This window comes from Trichophyton rubrum (genome assembly GCF_000151425.1).
Source record: "Trichophyton rubrum CBS 118892 genomic scaffold supercont2.3, whole genome shotgun sequence".
Taxonomy (NCBI): domain Eukaryota; kingdom Fungi; phylum Ascomycota; class Eurotiomycetes; order Onygenales; family Arthrodermataceae; genus Trichophyton; species Trichophyton rubrum.
Genome location: NW_003456426.1, coordinates 1079734 through 1097225, shown reverse-complemented (window position 1 = coordinate 1097225; position 17492 = coordinate 1079734). Strand labels below are relative to the sequence as shown.

The 17492-nt window shown below is 46.1% G+C and overlaps 6 protein-coding genes across 6 annotated transcripts; 2 read left to right on the top strand and 4 right to left on the bottom strand.

The window, feature by feature from the left end:
* Positions 1-2797: 2797 nt before the first annotated feature.
* On the bottom strand, positions 2798-3709 carry TERG_03136 (uncharacterized protein; the record flags this gene model as incomplete). Its single annotated transcript, XM_003236039.2, has 1 exon — positions 2798-3709. One exon carries the CDS (start codon positions 3707-3709, stop codon positions 2798-2800), a length of 912 nt encoding a protein of 303 aa, XP_003236087.2.
* A 2422-nt stretch (positions 3710-6131) lies between these two features.
* TERG_03135 (uncharacterized protein) lies at positions 6132-7257 on the bottom strand (the record flags this gene model as incomplete). Its single annotated transcript, XM_047748032.1, has 4 exons — positions 6132-6497; positions 6566-6919; positions 6944-7122; positions 7203-7257. 4 exons carry the CDS (start codon positions 7255-7257, stop codon positions 6132-6134), a joined length of 954 nt encoding a protein of 317 aa, XP_047604006.1.
* Positions 7258-7953: 696 nt separating this feature from the next.
* On the top strand, positions 7954-9403 carry TERG_03134 (uncharacterized protein; the record flags this gene model as incomplete). The annotated part of the gene is made up of 4 exons (XM_003236037.2): positions 7954-8214; positions 8268-8823; positions 8886-8930; positions 9110-9403. The coding sequence occupies exons 1-4, from the start codon at positions 8069-8071 to the stop codon at positions 9401-9403; spliced, it is 1041 nt and encodes a 346-aa protein (XP_003236085.2). The 5' UTR covers positions 7954-8068.
* A 607-nt stretch (positions 9404-10010) lies between these two features.
* Positions 10011-11588, bottom strand: TERG_03133 (uncharacterized protein; the record flags this gene model as incomplete). Its single annotated transcript, XM_003236036.1, has 1 exon — positions 10011-11588. The coding sequence occupies one exon, from the start codon at positions 11586-11588 to the stop codon at positions 10011-10013; it is 1578 nt and encodes a 525-aa protein (XP_003236084.1).
* A 524-nt stretch (positions 11589-12112) lies between these two features.
* On the bottom strand, positions 12113-14809 carry TERG_03132 (uncharacterized protein; the record flags this gene model as incomplete). The annotated part of the gene is made up of 1 exon (XM_003236035.1): positions 12113-14809. One exon carries the CDS (start codon positions 14807-14809, stop codon positions 12113-12115), a length of 2697 nt encoding a protein of 898 aa, XP_003236083.1.
* Positions 14810-15081: 272 nt separating this feature from the next.
* TERG_03131 (uncharacterized protein) lies at positions 15082-17017 on the top strand (the record flags this gene model as incomplete). Its single annotated transcript, XM_003236034.1, has 4 exons — positions 15082-15134; positions 15192-15864; positions 15925-16722; positions 16772-17017. 4 exons carry the CDS (start codon positions 15082-15084, stop codon positions 17015-17017), a joined length of 1770 nt encoding a protein of 589 aa, XP_003236082.1.
* Positions 17018-17492: the final 475 nt, after the last annotated feature.

Below are 17492 nucleotides of genomic sequence, written 5' to 3'. Positions count from 1 at the left end.
CTAGATGCTTTATAATTTCTCCCAGTCATCCATAAATAGCAAGACAATCTTTTGTAGCTTCCCTTTCTTCTGATAAGTCGACAAATTGTTTAACAGCCTTTATACCGGGGTGTCCACTATTTATATAGTTTTGGGCGACGGTTTTGAAGTGGGAGTGTGCTTTATCCCTTTCCTCTTTAGTTGTATTTCCTGAATCTAAACGGTATGATTGGGCCGCCAACTCGAAGTCATTACAGGCTTCCTGTATATGCGCTGGGACGCAATGAATGCCCATCTTCGAAGGATTTTAGTTGAGGATGAAAGATTAAACTGAAAACCAGATTTGAAAATAATGTGATATTTGTGAATAGTGCTGAAAGACAATTGAGGGGTGGAGGTTAAATTAAGTTGACTATCATGTGATTAGCTAATATCGGAGCCTCGTGTTTGAGCTGTTTGGTACCAAGTCCCTAGCTCATATCGCTTGGGGACTATCCGGCACTGGCCCTGCTACACCCCCTCTACAACAGATATATAGCTGATAGATAGCCACGCTCACTGCTGAGTATGATTTTCATTCATTTTTTACCTATATACTGCCCTATTTTGATAGTTTGTAAGGCTCTCTAGCATTTCATTGCTTTTTATCTTTGAAAATCTGAATTCATTAATGGCGGCTTCAAGTCAGGTTATGTAGTTCTTCGTTTGTGGGAGGTCCCAGAGATACATAAAGATGATACTAGCACAGCATATCCTTACACGAGACAGAGTAATACAGTACTAGCTATATCTCTTCTATCTCGATGCCGGCATGTCTAAAATGCCCTTCGGCACTTTGTTCTCTTGATCCCACTGTATCGACGCACTACTTAAGAAAAGAATCAAAGCCTTCATCATTGTGTTCCACATAGAGCTGCCAGTTCCGCCTAATGAAGCTCTTTAACTCGGCAAAGAACTCTTCGATAGGATTTAGGTCGGGCGAGTAGGGAGGTAAATATATCAACTTCACTCCCTTGTCAGCACATAGCTTCTCAATCTGTTCAGAATGATGGAAGGATGCGTTGTCCATGATTAGCACAGACTTAGGGTCTGGCCATCTACCGCAGTGCTCGAGGAGCTGCTCGATAAAATCTTCAAAGCGAGAAGCATCAGTTGTACCTTGGAAAATCCGGGAAAGAACAATACCATACTGGGCATATGCAGGCAGTATCTGATAGCGCTGCCCACGGTGAAACCGAGAAACTTGGGTTGGCGTCACGCCGACGGGGGCCCAACCTGTCCGTCTTGATCCAACCCGTTTATCGCAGCCGGACTCGTCCACGAAAACAGGATGGTACGAGCAAAAGCTCGAAAGGTCATGGAGATAAGAGTCTCTCAGGTCGGCATTACGCTCCTTTGCTACCTGCCTCGCAACTTCCCTAGACCAACCAATGGAAGCAAGAGCGCGGCTGAGAGTGGAAATGGTCACAGATACGTTGAACCTTTCACGGATAAATGCTGCCATCTCATCCAGGTAAAGCCCTGGATTTTTGATAAGCTGGTCGCAAAGGTGCTCGTTGTTTTCGTCGTATTGGAGTTCACGATGCCTAGTTAAGACTTCTTCTCCAGTGATTACCGACAACGCGAGGGAAATGCTCTCAGTAATGAAAATTTTGTCGTCAAGGAGCTCTGAAAGCTCCTTACATAACTAATCGATTATAAGTTTTAGCCAGTTTATATCTGTTGTTAGCCTTTCGATTCCATTCGTCTTCTTCTTCTGTCAGAGCAGGTTTGTTGTCAAAAGCGACTATTTCGACTCTAATTGGGGTCACTTGACGAAGACCATATTTTTCTCCAGGCTGATGATTCTCATGTGTAGAGACTGAAGTAGTTTCCATTACGTTCACTAGTCAATCTGGGCGAGTCTGTATGAGGCGATGGGTCTTTGAATGGGAATGAAGTGGTTGACAAGATAATGCAATGATGGTTCGTTTCGGCGTATTTACTAGACTCGAGAATAGCAGATGTCGCGAGAAATTCAGTGTTTTGATTGATGGGCACACGTCATCGATTTGCCACGGGTCCTCTAGCGTAAGTTTCGGAAAGAGCGGAGGCTCTATTGCTGCCACAGTCTATTCTCACGATTATATGTTATTGCGTATTAAAATTGAAGCTTTAAGCATAAAGAATTTTCATTGGGCCCTAAGTAGCCTAAAAGTTATTGCTGACAATAGCAGTGTAGGGGTGGGTATGTACGAGCAAGGCTGGCCACCCACATAACACCAGGATACTCGTTCATTGAGCGGCGTGCGGGGTAATAATATAAATTTTAAACTAGCCTGCATGAGAAATTACCGCAGGGCGGCCAAAGGAGATAAGTACGCTATAATATATTGTTGGGTGGGTTGTGATATAGAATCCTTTGAATTTCCCAAAGAAGCGTAATGTTGATTATTGATACATACTATCACAAAACAAAAAAAATCTCCAAAACAACCATATCCAGAATTGCAACTACACGGAACCCTTAGTATAGGTTAGACTACTCTCAAGAACCCTATCTCATCGCCGTACTAACTGAAATAGGGTCACCTCCCGTTGTGTAAACCATGCCCGATAAGTCTGTCGAAGGGAAAGGCAAGGGAAAGGATGAGGAGCCTGTTATCGGAGAGGCATCTTATGGAGTCATAGCACCACCAGCGGCGGCAAATACCGTTATATCTTCCGGAAAAAGATCTCAAGAGAAGCGAAAGGAAATCAACCGTGACATGGCATTTCAAAAGCTGATGGGAAACCAGGGAGCCTCGGGGGACCAAGGATCAAGTGGCAAAGAAGAGCGCTAGATTTGCGCTGGTTCGCCGAAAGCTTGTCGAAGTTTATTGTCATATTCTTCTTTATCTCTTATCTTTCTCTTGATAATATCGGTGACATTAAATGCCCAGTGAGATGTCATTACAAGCCCGTATTGATCTTCGTTATATATGCCTTTCCCGAGTCTCGACTGGATTTTATCGATAAATAAACGAAAGATAGCAGTGGGGTTTTGTAGGGCGAGTGAATACCAAAAGGTACCTATCTCCCATCCTCTCGTCATGATTGTTGATAGCTGGGGTTCTTGTTTGGTATCAAGTTCTTCCTGGGCTAAGACTTGTCCGAATTCCGTCCACATCTTTTTATATTCCTCCTCGTCAATAGTGTCGACGAATTGACTTGCAAGCCAATAAGGCGGATGAATCATCTCGATTGGTAGCGAACATCCCCATTCAAGGTCTACGAGTGAGGTAATGTTCCACATTTTGTCGACAAATATATTGCTCTGATGGAGGTCAGTTAGAGAGAATACAAATGGACCTCGGCGTAAGTCTCGCCGGAAGAAGAGAGGAATAGAGGTACGCATTCCTGTTAATGCCGTCGCCTGCTGCATGAAGTCTGAGCCATTATTAATAGCGTTCGGTTGATAGAGTAGGCGGCTATCGTGAAGGCTCACCATATCAGTGGCGTAGGAATCAGTGGTCGAATATGTATAGTCACGCGCAATGTCTATTGGAATCCCCTCATTCTCTAACTCTTGGATTTCTAGAGTTAGCGGCCGGTTCGATAAGGAGATAAAGCCGTTATTATCTATAACAAATGATCCAATGCGTGGTAAGGGAGCACGGGCAAGGCTCAGCATTATACTGGCCAGACCCTTAAACAGCGTCTTCCGTAAGATAGCGTTATTCGAATTTTTAAACCAAGTGTCTGAGAGCATTATTCCTTGCTCTGGCTCAATGCATTCAATTAAAATGTATCCAGAACCAAGAGGCGTTGCAATAGAAGACGGATGACGGATATATTGGGAGGGAATCAAGGGCTCAGACCAAACGAATCTACCGATCCATAGATATATCTGTCGACGTATGTGGTGGTAGTATCTGGTAAGGAACGGCAAATTCTCTAATATAGTAAACTAGGACCATTAGCTAATTTCGCTGGAATGCAACCAAAGAGAGACCTACCGATTCACCAGAGGAAAGTGAAAAACCGTAAAGCTGTGGGATAGGAATATCAGGGTGACGCTCTTGAAGCCACGCATAGGTGCCAGCCTCACATCTGACCTTTTCATCAGCATTGCCTGGCCTAAATGCTTCGCCAACTTTATATGGAAGAGGTAGCCGTAGAAGAACGCGGTTTCCACGTTGCTTTCTCGTCCAGCCTCGAATAGTAACGGGGATACATAGGTTGAAGCTACCGCAGAGCCAGCTACTTGTTGAACCTGCGATATCGCACCTTGAAGGGTCGACGTTTAAATGATGAGCAACGACGTCTTTGATCCATTTGTCTTTGCTCGTAAGCTCGGCGATAAATTGGTTCTGCTTCTCAAAGTATTCAAGGCGGTGGAGAATATTAATTTCCTTATCCTGGGCGGCAGAGTAGGAAATCTCTTCTCGGAGAAGTCGTCGTGTCATAATAATAGTCTTCCAAAATACAACAATGACGATCTAGCAAGTGTCAACAAAGTGATCGCGTCACGTTGTTAAGGGTGAAATCGTGCCTGCTAATGATATCGGGTGATGAGGTCTGGGCCTCCGAAAGACAGGAGTATTGTCATAACTTTGTTCATACCGTACAGCTAAGCTCATGAGCAGGGGTAAAAAATACAGTAACCATATATAAACTAGCGTGGAAACTAGTGGCTTAACGCCTGAGGCTGAGAATAAATCAAAGAGTCTTTTGCATAGAAGCTAATTTTGCAACGCTCCTCTGTATAAAAAGAACAGACGACCATGAGATTTGGCTGATGTGCGGGAATGACATGCCAGATCTCGGGCACCAAGATGAAGTCTCCTTCGCATCGGAAGAGCCTCTATTTGACAGCGCACCTCCCTGTCACCATTGCGGTGGCCTTGAGTTGCTAAATATGGGCTGCCAGTTGTGCACAAGTTTCATCAAGCGAACTACACCCGGAGGTCAGACGGACATTGATCTTATCATGAGAAGGATAAACATGTGAAACATGGGAGGGAAGGCCATGTCGCACAATATCACCCAGCCAGGGTGCTATCATGCTTTGGGCTGCTCTGGAAGACGTTTGATCAGCTGAACAGTACTTAGCGGAGTACGAGTGCCCCCAGCACCAACATGCATACTCCTCCGTCGCGGCATTTCGTCGCAGTTAATTCGCTGGCCGAGTAGCAAACTTCCCATCACGTTTACATGTCTTTGGTTTAGGTGCAGGGAATTCTAATGTGCTGCAATAAACGGTTCTCTGATACCAATATTATTTACCGCTTTATAAGTGACATTTTGGAAAGCGTGTCCATTTGACGTTTGGAGGCCACCATCCCGGCATTGAAACCATTTGAGTTTGCTGGCAGAATTGTCAGTTGAACCGTGGGTTGACCAAGTTTTGACCTACCAAAGGCTTATCCAAACGTCCAGGCTCATGAAGAGGATGGGGGCTAGATGCAGCACCTTGCACGGGACTGTCTGGGGACTGCTGAGAGGCCATCAACAAACCACTAAGTGGCAAGTTCATTCCTCTGGTTTGTGGGGAGCGTATCTGGGGAAAACGGAACCTGTCCGGGAGTGGCGCAAGATTGGGGAGGATTTGTTTCTGAAGTTTGACTGAGAGTCAATTCCTAGCAGGTGGGATAGGTATCTTGATGACATGTTTATTGACGCAATAAATTAGCGAATACCTCTTATAGGAGCCTCTTGAAGGACAATAATGACGTCTAACTCGTCAAATTATGAATTCATGTCTTCAATTGGGCTTGAGCTTTGAGGTTTGTTACCTGCTTAACAGGCAGGACATTATGGTTTGTTGTCTTTAGACCTGAGTTTCTTTAGACCTGAGTTTCTGACCGTTGCATCATAACAACCACATTCAATGGCCTAGGTCATAGTTTCGATAGACGAGGGACATACTCTGCTTTCGTAATCTCTTTATTATTATCATCAAATTCACCGTTGTTTTGGCATGGCTGTTGACTCGTAAGATGAAATAGTGATATTCATACAAAAGCAAAGAAGTAAATGTCCCCGTCAGATGGGTTATTGTTGTACATAGGTGCAAAATGCAGAGATCAGGCGATAGCAGAGTTGTTTACCAATCGAAAGCTCTCAAGAACATCCAGTATGAGATCCAACGCTGCCGCCCTAAATGAGTGGGCCAAAGCATAGAATAGTTACTAACGTCTCCGGGTCCTAAACGGCTGCGAGTCAACCATCATTGTATCATACAAGTCAGGCTTGGTTGAATTGTGCTGTTTTTCGCTTTGTCTCCGAGCTCTTCCCCAGCTCTGGCTGTTGTTCCTATGGTCTTGGTCATATGAATTGGGCTGTTGCTGCCGTGGCTGTTCTGCTGGGTCTGCAAACCCAAAACGACCATCTTGAAACTCCGCAGGACGACGATTTTCACGGCGCTCCTGGTCTGCCAGCTCACGACTACTGTCAAATGCCGATTTGGTCCTGATAGCAGAAGCAGAGTTCGCTTGCGCTAGGACTGTAGCCGGGTTAGCTGTATCTATCCGAACTTGAATAACCCTTCCGTCTGCCTGTACTTTTACGTTAGTTGGGACGTCAAGGCATAATATAGTGGAGATAAACCAAAGTTGGGGCAAACCTTTTGTGAATTGAAGGCCGCCACAACGCTATCAGCTCCTCGTCTTTCAGCGAATACCATCAGTGCTGTTACGGAGGGGTATGACTTTGTAATTCTGCATTGGAGAATATCCCCTCCAGTGGGGCTGAACGCAGCTTCAATGTCCTCCGCAGTAGTTCCAGGAGCAAAGTTACTGCCAATGACGACACAGGGGCCAGATGCACGGCCTTTAATATTCAAACCAGGTCCTTGTGTCTTCGTGCGATCGGTATTATCAATTATTGGGAGAACGCCCGATAGTAGGCGACTCTCTCTGGTTTGCCGTGTGGTTGTAGGCTTCACCTGTTGCTTCTTCACGCCCGCGGACGCCACACGCTAAACGATGACTGGTCAGGATACGTTCTGGTTGGGCAAGCTGCAAGGATCGCGGGGGAGGGAAACCTTTTCGACTCTGCTCGCAAGGCTCCTAGTAACTGGGGAGCCTCTTCTGCTAGACACATTGGATCCTGGGGTGCCCGATTTTCTTGCTTTTCCGAAAAAATCGTCTGTCAAGGCTTGCTTTTGACGCCGGAGACGGGCTATATAATTTTAAGCAAAATGAGTCAGCTAAAGCGAACATCACCATAGTTATTATACATTTATCATAAAGCCCACTCACCATTATGAATAATTGCTTCAAAAGACGCGCTCTCTTCCTTCTTGTTCGGAGCCATCTCGGTCAAAGGGCGTTAGTTAACAAATTTGACGGGCTTAACAGCCGTTGACTATAGGGAGGGGAAAGGCTGCAGTAGTTAGAGCCGATGTCTAAAACTTCCCGAGCTAAAGACACAAAAATCCGTAGTTTGGGTGCGAGAGAAAAGGCTGGAGAGGCGAGAGTTCATGAATGTCCGTTTTGTTCAGTGACGACATGAAAGCTGAAGTTGCGAAGAAGCGCGCGCATGCGTTGCTGACTCATCAGCCTCGTTTTTGCCGCCGCCCTCTTTTTTTTAACTTCGTCTCTCAACGTCGAATATCAAAAAGCTAAACAGGACAGGTTTGAGAAGACAACTTCGACCTGAAGACGGAGACAGCAGGCCTGTGAGTAGGGAAAGCATCACTACCACACCATTATACCCCAAGGTTCTCCGGCAGCACCGTAAAGTGCGTCATTGCATAACTCAATGGCAAATTCTGGAATTTACATACTCCAAACCAGATGGCAAGTGTCGGGGCCAAAGTCTGGGTCACAACAAACCACCAGCAAAAGAACCAACGGTTCGAACCAGCAGAAAGAGCAGAACGTCAACTAAGGCTGTGACTATGGCTCTTGCTTGTTTGGGCAGATAAGTATCTACTCTCTCCCCGGAGCCGGATACTTTCTGCTTCTGCTTCTTCTTCTTTTTCTTCTTTTTTTTTTTTTTTTTTTCAAACCATGGAGCTGGGTATTCACAATTATAGACGCTTGGTTAATGGAATTGGAGGAGATAGTTCTTTCTTCCAATAATTCTTTCTCTTTATTCATCCTTCTACTGTTCACCTTCAGTAATGGAGGCCGGTATGACTTCGACTGCTCGCCAGGTCCCTAACCGGGATACTGGTAGGATGTCTGTTGGATCGGCAATCTCAAGGGGATCAGTGAAGAGGAGCTGGAGTTTCCCCCGGGTCTTTGGAATGCGTTTCAATAGACAAGTGTCTGTCCTTTCTCCCCGGTTGATATGTCTCCCGGTTGCTCACATACATGTAGGGATCAGCCACCGGCCCTTGTCTCGGACGGCATGGGAACAGCAGACTGCTCCGTTTACAACACCCAGGGTCCTAGGATGAACTCCAGGAGCGCACAGAGCAGCTTCCGCTTTTTCTCCCGCCAAAAACTTCCCGCTCTGCCTGATTTTTCCGGCACACCGCTCAGGCGGGCAAAATCAACGCAGGGCTTTTTTGCAGGCACATTCAAGGTAAACCCATTTTTCAAACGTGCCAGCGTTTTCCCGAACCAGAATGACCAAAATGAGTCTGATAACAACGGCACTGGCTTCGCGGGCTCTGCCTCGAATCATGAGCGTGATGTGCTTTCAACGTTTGCTCCCATACATCCTGGAGGTTCGCTGTCGGTTCCGTCATCTGGGTCCCTTGGAGAGACCAATGATAGCCATCAGCTTAGCGAGGAGACTCGAGAAGCAACCTTGGAGGAGAACAAGGCTCTCCTCGATCCCACCCCAGGATCGTCAACGCGATCTGTCATTTTGGTGCCTCGGAGACTGAAAAACTACTTCCGAAAAAACAGGAGCCTCTGGTCTCATGAGGTATGCTAACACCTCAGCTATCTCTGATCCGCATGCGCTTCACAGCTTCTAATGTTGAATAGAAACCAAAACCTCGCCCTGTTGGCAGACGTACCCCTGCGAACAAAGTGGGTCCAGATTGCTGCCCTCCTTCTCCATCTTTCAATGTGCCTTCTCCGTTTTATTGCATCAAATATATGGAAATAGCTCCTTCCTCTTGTCACCCTTGCTTCCTTCCCCAACATGTTTTGTCGTTTATTTACACCTAACCTCAACCCGAGGAAAGGGTTGTGCTGACAAACCATAGCCTCCCACGGAGCGCGACCTTGCTCGGCAACGTCTGTTCGAAGAATCTTTGCTCATTTGCCCAGAGAAGTTCCCTATAGCGGCGCAGAAGCTAATGAGTGGCGGGATAACGGCCAACTCCTCTTGTGTAGCCTCTCTATCCGCAATTTCTCGTCGGGGTCATGGGCGTTCCACAATCAGTCTTTCTTTAACCGCTTCGTCTCCTCGACTACCGACCCATTTGCGGTATATGGTGGAGGCTATCGATAGACCGTCAGCCGAGCAATTTATAGAGAGTACAAGCGATCCGCCATAGTCTAGACAAGGTATCTGGGTTTGCTTGTTCTGTAAGCAATATCTAATAGACATAGAACTCGATAACATAATGACAAATGAGATGACTTTCATCAAACCATACAAGCGTATGAATGGATAAAAAGCCACTACTAGGCTCTCTAGATCTGTACCGTGCACCAGTCCATGAAGACTAGCATAATTAAGACGCACTCAGGTACACTTCCAAAATGGATACAATATTCCTGCTTCAGCTTGGCTCTGCCATTACTAAACAACTCCATAACTAACCATCTCCTCACATGGGGCCTATGGAAAGGTCCTCTACCAGCTGGCGTTTTAATTGGATATGGAAGCTTCACGCAAGTCCTCAGAGCAATAGGCCCTAAGGTAATGCCATCAGGGGCTTAGCTACCAGTCCTATTACTGCTGCCTCTTGGTTAATTGATGCATCACGCGCGCTCGGTATTATAAGCCGGATAATATCCTTTCTAGGATGGCGATTATGGTAGTAGATATTTGGTGGCACCGATTCTCTCAAGGCAAAAAGGAGAGAATCAGGCCAATATTTGGGGTCCTAACTTCGCTCGTATACCCCTGAGTCACGAAAAGGCCACCTCCATCGGTTTTTACCTCATCCGATCACCCCTGCCCCCACGTCCTCCTCTACTACCTCGGTCGTGGCTCTTTCCGCGGCCTCGGCCTCTACCGCCGCGGAACGGTCTTTCACCATACTTGTCCGGAGTATGTGGCATTTCCATAGGTGCTTCACCGCCCATCATCTCATGTAGATCTTGTGGCCGAGCAAGACGTCTATACCAGCCATGTTCAGCGTTGTTATCGTTGCTGGTACCATTGTCATCATAGTTGAGCTCCGAATGTCGTAGATTTGAAGGTGGATGGGATGGCCCTTTTCCTCGATTGCCTCCTCCGCGTTCAAGTTTCCCTTCACGTTTTCCCTGGCGCTTCAGCTTGAGCTGCCTCTTATACTCAGCTTCGGCCTCATCGTCTGAGAACTCTATCTGGTCATCTCCCACTTCCTCATCATGTAAGTTTGAAGCATCACTTCCCTTTAGACCCCTGAGTGGCTGTGTGAACACAAAGGTTGAATGATCAACAACATAAAAGACAGGGGTTTCTTTCTCCAATCCAGCTTCTTTAACTGCTTCCGCATTTGGAAATCGAACAGTATATAGAGGTTGCTGAACCCGGCCGAGTGTTTCCGATACCACCCCGATTACCTTCAGGTTGACGGAGCACAAAACTGAGCCTGTTTCTAGGACCTGATATTCGCCAGATATATTTGCTCGCACCAGCACAACATTATCCACAATACTCTCGACGTTCCCTAGCATCTCAACCTTCATTTCAGGGGTGATAGTGATGTCTGGCAATGGTACAATCTCATCTGGCTTCTCGTTCGCCGTTCTGACTTCGGTTATGACCGCCCTACCACTGTCCCCTCCTTCATCATCCGATCCGCCCTCTGCAGCCATCAATAAACGAGCCTGCTCTTCAGGATCCAAAAGTTCATAGTCATCATCATCATCCTCATCGGAGTCACTTGAATCAGAATCAGTCGAAGACTCAGAAGAGGACTCATACGGAGACGAATCAACCTCCCATTCGGGATGATCGCCTCCGCCGGGTTGTTCCTCTCCTTCAGTAGCTGGGGGTATTCCCTCTATTATTTCAGCCGCAAGCGCAGCGATTTCAGCTTCTGCAGATAAAGAAGCATCAGGTGCGGCATCCGCCCTCTCTCTAGCATGAGGGTTGCCAACAGATTCCGTAATTTTCTCATTGGAAACTTCTATTCCATCCCCAGACATAACAACATCTACTCTGTTGGCAGTATCGGGTACCTGCTCCACTGTGTTCGGTGACGGTTTAGACACACTTTCAAGCAGTTGATTACTGTTATTCCGATGGTCTTCTTCACTGAGTAGCGTAAGACCTGGGATCATAATGCGCGGCCTCCCAGATCCTTCTGTGGTGATGGTTTCGTTCGAAGGGACTGCATTTCCCGGTTGAAGAGACGACCCCACATTTAACGGTGTGTTATAAAAGTCGCTCCCCTCATCTTTTGGTGTATCTGTAGCTACTGTTGAAGTTGTACCATTGGCTGCAACGGAGTTATTGTCCATCCTGGGCTGCTCTGTGGGTAGGCTCCCAGTGTGAGTGTCGTCACCCATCGTAGTGTCCTCCATAGTATACAAGATATAATTTAGGGTTAAACAAGGAAAATAAAAGTATTTCTGATGATCTCAAATGATAAATATAGCAAATTATGCAGAACCAAATCAAAGCGAATCAAATTTCATCGTCAGAAGCTGTGGTTTTATATCTGCGACTTTCGTCGAAGCTCAAAACTTTCTTTAGAATTTTAATAACTTTTAACCTTTTACGATAAGATAAGGTTCCACGCTAGCATTATCATGGACTAGTACGGGCGTATTGTTTACATCATGTGATATGGTCACGAATTTGGTCAGTATCAGAAAGTATTGACAATTTATTTGCTTATTGCTAATAGTTGCAGGACCATGGGACAAAAAGGCCTATCTGCCCCATGTTCCCTTTGGATCCGAGTTCTACTGACACGAGGATGATTAATCCTGACAATATGTCATAATATATTTCTATGGTATCTATCTCTTTATGTCACTGGCTAAATTCGTCACATCATATCCATCATTACTATGGCTAAACGAAACAGCAAATGAGGGCCATTCTATACAATCCTAATCCTCGTCCTTTCATCCAGATTCAATCCCCAGACTCGGAATGACATATGTGCTTGCATTTCATGGTTTTCGTTGGGCCGTAACTCCTCAGGAAGGGCCTGAGCCAAGACCGTGTTTCTCAGGTCAAGGCACTGCTCAAACTCCGACCAATTCCAGTAACATTCTGAGCCAAACGCCTCCCCATCATGGAATATACCCCCTTCTCTTGCCATGGAAAAACTTTTCCAATTTGAAGACCACTTCTCCGGGAGATCTATACCTGGAAAGAACTTCATGCTGCTTCCAAGGGCTGTCTGTGAAAATGCAATTGCATTCATGAGTTTCTCGGTTACTTCTGCCCATGCTTGAAAATCGGAGGTATGAGCCCTGAGTGCTTCGTAGGCCGGGTTCCAAACACTCTCCAGTACGTCTGGAGCCAGGGCTGTAGGTTTGAGGAAGGACCAGAAAAATTGGCGAAGGTTCCAGGTATATTCTGTCTTAATATCTGTAGCATAGTTATCAGGCAGGCCTACCCTTTCTTTGACAACCATCGATCCCACGCCTGACCAGTCCTTTTGGTGTTCCTGTTCCGTATGCCGGATGAATTTCCAGATAGCAGCTTGATCACGAAGCATCCAGCCTAGTTTCTCTTTGTAGCTCTGCCAAGTAGATTTTAGTTTTTCCTCTAGTGTATCGAAGCCCGTCAAGCGAAGAATCCCGAAGTCAACAATAGCCTTTCTCTTAGCGGCAACTAAATCAACGTCCGGAGCTATCGGAATCTGTGTGGGATCAACCTCGCACACCTCCAGTAGACTTGAATAAAATTCTTGAATCTTTTGGGTGGTGGTTTGAGAGACGCGTAGAGGCACATCAAATGGCCAGATCATCCCATGCTCTTGACCACATGGAAGCCGCCACGTCACATTATCATCATTTGGATAGACAATAGCCATACTGACGAAAGACAAAAATGAGTACGTTCCCTTCCTTGGGTCACGTCTCAAAACAACCGGGTGAAGCAACTCGTTCAAAAGAAATATTGAATCATCCTCTATTTTGTATTCCTTTTTCTTCAGCGAAATCAGTATATGGCCATGGCGTCCCTTATCGATGACTATAAAGTGCTGACCAGTTTGGGGGTTTTTAGTCACACTATCCATAGGTGAAATATCACACAATTTGACCGCAAAAATACTCAGCGACCCGTCTGAATCAATCTCTACTTCTTGATCAAGCCCTACCGGCAACTCTTCTGGGTTACGAAACTCAAAAGGGTATAAAATCCGTACTATATTCGATTCTCCGATTTCAATTTGGTCGTCAGTATCGTTGACTAATGTAGTTATGTCGAATGAATTGTCTACCTGTAGACGCTGGGAGTAGTCGGGAACCCAAGAAGGTAGGTTTATTCGCTGTTCATTGGCTCCAAGTAGGTCAAATAATCGGAAGCTACGGTGGTTCTGCAATAGATATGCAGTTATTCCGGTATAAACAACCTCAACAGGGAGGCTGTAATCGACGCTAATTCCAGTCTCACCTAGAAGTCCAAGTATTGCATAGATTTTGTCTCGGGGGTCGAGACATTCATGAGTTAAGGCGTGGCGTAAGATGTTATAATAACTTTTGTCTACCAACCTTGTCCATGCCTCTCTATTGAATAATAGAAGTGAAGCGCAGCGTCGTATGCCGTTCGGCATAGAGGACCAATATGGCCACGCTACCGAACGGTCTCCGCAGAGTATATGTGGGCGTTTGGCATAAATGAGCTGTTGGACAAGCCATAGACCGGAAAAACATGGCCGGTTGAAGAGAGATCTTAGTGCACTCTTCGATTCCTCCTTCGTAGCAGCCACCCGAATAAGTACTGACGGTCCCTTTAGTTGTATCAAGCTCAGTAAATCTAGAGCAATGTCGCTATCTCTAGAAGGAGCTCCAATAAAGATCATCGACTGTAAAGCGTTCGCAAAGACACACTTGATCAATGCAACCCATCGTGACCTATCATCGTTGTTATTCTGGTCTATGGAGATTAAGTCTACCCAAACTGGTAGTGCATCGCTTAGATGTCTGACAGCTTTGAGACCAGCTTCGCAGTTTTTCGTGACATATATAACATCGCAACTGCGGTCAATATATACCGGGCGATTCCTTGGTTGAGGTTTATGAAGTATGTTTGTAGGTACCTCTTTTGAATATTGAGGAATCTGTTCTGAAAGCTTTTCGTCGGAAGAGTCTTCGGAAATGGAAGTAGGGTCGTCGAATGGTGAATAAGACAAAGTTTGGTAGGGCGGAGCATCCAAGTTCTTGAATGGTAATTCCATTAAATCTCCTCGAACAGGATCGTCACTCTGACCGGGGTGCAACCATAACAACCTGATATATCCTTCAGTAGCATCGGGGTAGGTATCGAGGCTGTTGGTACTTGCTACCGAAGGTACCAACTGCGGATCATGGGGAGGTTTAGATCCTGGTAAATACGGGATGAATATGTTATCGTAGGAAGTATTGGAATGGGTATATTTCACATTTTCCGGCCAAGAAAGATTCAAATGAGACACAGATTCGATGTGAGGAACAGTCAACGTGGAAGTCACTTCAACTGGCTCCTCGTGTGACCAGCGAGATAAACAAGAGTTACATCTGGCTGTATCGTCTATGATCACGACATCTGGCCGTTTACAGCCAGTCTTATGCCAGTGATGCATTTTAGCAATATATATTTTTCGTTAGGAGTGTGGTAGAAGCAGAAGTAGCATGATGGATTCTGTGACTCTTTCCATCGAAATATAAATAAGGCAGCAACTAGATTAAACTTTCGGAAAGAGCCGCATCCCGGTTCAATATTAATCCGATATAAAGTGACGTCACGTGGCAGGTCTCGGGCCAAGATGGCGTTTTCGACCTCCACGTTTATACAACCCAAAGCATCGAGCTCAACTCAAGCTATTCTCCGCATTTTGACAGGCTGGTCGACATCATGCCACCTCCTAATTCCCCGGGAGAAGCCTCAACGTCGACACCTATATCAAAGTAAGCTCCAAGAACTTCACTTTCAATTCTAGGCTAGCTAATCTAGGAACGAACTAGACCAGCTCCTCCGCCTTTCTACCTTCCCATCAACACAGTATTCTACCTATGTCTTCTCTCAAACACCCTTGCTGCCGCACTATCGCCCATCCAGGACTGCGATGAAGTCTACAATTACTGGGAACCCACACACTACTTGACCCATGGTCACGGCCTACAGACGTGGGAGTATTCTCCCGAATATTCTATCAGAAGCTGGTTATATGTCGGTCTACACGCTGGTCTAGCTAAGGCTCTGGGACTCTTTGCACGGACTAAGTCAGCGCAGTTCTATATGGTGCGGTTAGCCCTTGGGCTTTTTTGCACGATATGTGAGACGCGCCTGTTCGCTGCAATTTCTCGGTCACTTAATCCGAGAATCGGGCTTTTCTTTCTTGTAATTGTGATATTCAGTCCTGGGATGTTTCATGCGTCTACAGCGGTACTGCCGTCAAGCTTTTCGATGTACATGTCTATGCTGGGGCTGGCTGCTTTCCTTGATTGGCAAGGTGGATTGAAAACCGTTCAAGGGGTCATTTGCTTCGGTATTGGAGCCATGGTCGGCTGGCCGTTCGCGGGAGCATTGGCTATACCATTTTTACTAGAAGAGATTGCAGTGGCTTGGTCTCTAGGAGATATTGCACCCGCGATGAAGCGGATACTGGAAGGGGTCGTAAAATGCCTGTTAATCTTGGTATGCCTTTCTGTCTACAAATGCAGCCGTTCAAAGTACTGATAACTAATTTATTGGCAGTCTGTTGTGGTCTTGGTTGACAGCATATTCTACCGTCAATTCGCCCTTGTTCCATGGAACATTGTGGCCTATAACGTCTTTGGCGGCTTTGGCAAAGGTCCTAATATTTTCGGGACCGAACCATGGACTTTCTATTTCAAAAATCTCCTGCTCAATTTTAATATGTGGACCGTTCTTGCGCTCTCCAGCATTCCTCTGCTGGGTCTCCAGGCCCTGTTTCGTCCTCACAAAACCTCTGCACAAACACTTTTCAGATCAGTGACTCTGGTAATGCCGTTCTACATGTGGTTCGCCATTTTTACTCTTCAACCTCACAAGGAAGAACGATTCATGTACCCTGCCTACCCGTTCCTAGCCCTAAATGCCTCCATCAGTCTGCATATAATTCTAGCATATGTCGGATCGTCGGATCCGGGAACATTGGTTGGCAAAATACCCGCTAAAGTGAAGCTCATTATAACTGTCATCCCTGTGTTACTGGCCATAAACATTGGACTTCTAAGGACCGTGGGTGTAGTGACGGCTTACAGCGCTCCTCTACAGGTATTTGATGCGCTACTGCAAACGGACGGTGCTCAACCTGACGGTTTCGTATGTTATGGAAAGGAATGGTACCGATACCCTTCTTCCTTCTTCCTTGCGAACAATAATCTTCGAGCGAAATTTGTCCAGAGCGAGTTTCGAGGGCTGTTGCCAGGGGAATTTGCTGAGTCCGGGGCTGGCCTTGGATATTTCCCGGGAACATGGACTGTTCCTGAAGGGATGAATGACCGGAACCTGGAGGATCCAGAGAAATATGTAGGTTCAATGACAACTCTTCATCTAACGAATGCTAACATGTTACTAGATTGATATTTCTCAATGCACGTATTTGGTGGACTCCTATTTCCCAGGTGATAAGGAGACTAAGTTCGAGCCTCACTATATTCTCGACACCGAGACGTGGGAAAAAATCTCATGTAAGCCATTCTTGGATACCCGCCGCACCGGTGTCTTAGGACGAACGATCTGGATTCCAAGCCTGCCTTTTATACCAAAGAAACACCAGCGTGTCTGGGGAGACTACTGTCTGCTTAAACGAAGAGCTGCCTGAGACGGACAACGCATATTAATGCCACAAACTACCTACTGCTCTCAACGAAAGCTGCGGTAGCCACAGACTCAGTGACGCCTATCGACACCATCAGATCCGGTCTAAGGGCCAGAAAACTCCCGGACAACTAGGAGGTCGAGCTAGATTAATGCTCCGGATGGGTTAACAGAACAAGGAAGTCTTGCAGACGACGAATGAAATGACACGGCACCCGACAAGGCTTCTTGTGCGGAGGTTTACATGGGGAGGAGCAAGTAAATGTCCATCGAAGGGTAAATATGAGGACAGCTTATTAGCTGTGCTGGGTTAATATAGGATAGTTACGTCAAACTTACGGGATATAGCGGTCCTCCCGCTATATTTGGAATACTACTTAGTATCCGACAGTCAATTAGATAGCAAGGACATACGCGTCTAGGAGTTAGTCGAAGAGGAGACCAGTAACTAAGTGATGTTCAAAAATCAATTCAAATGT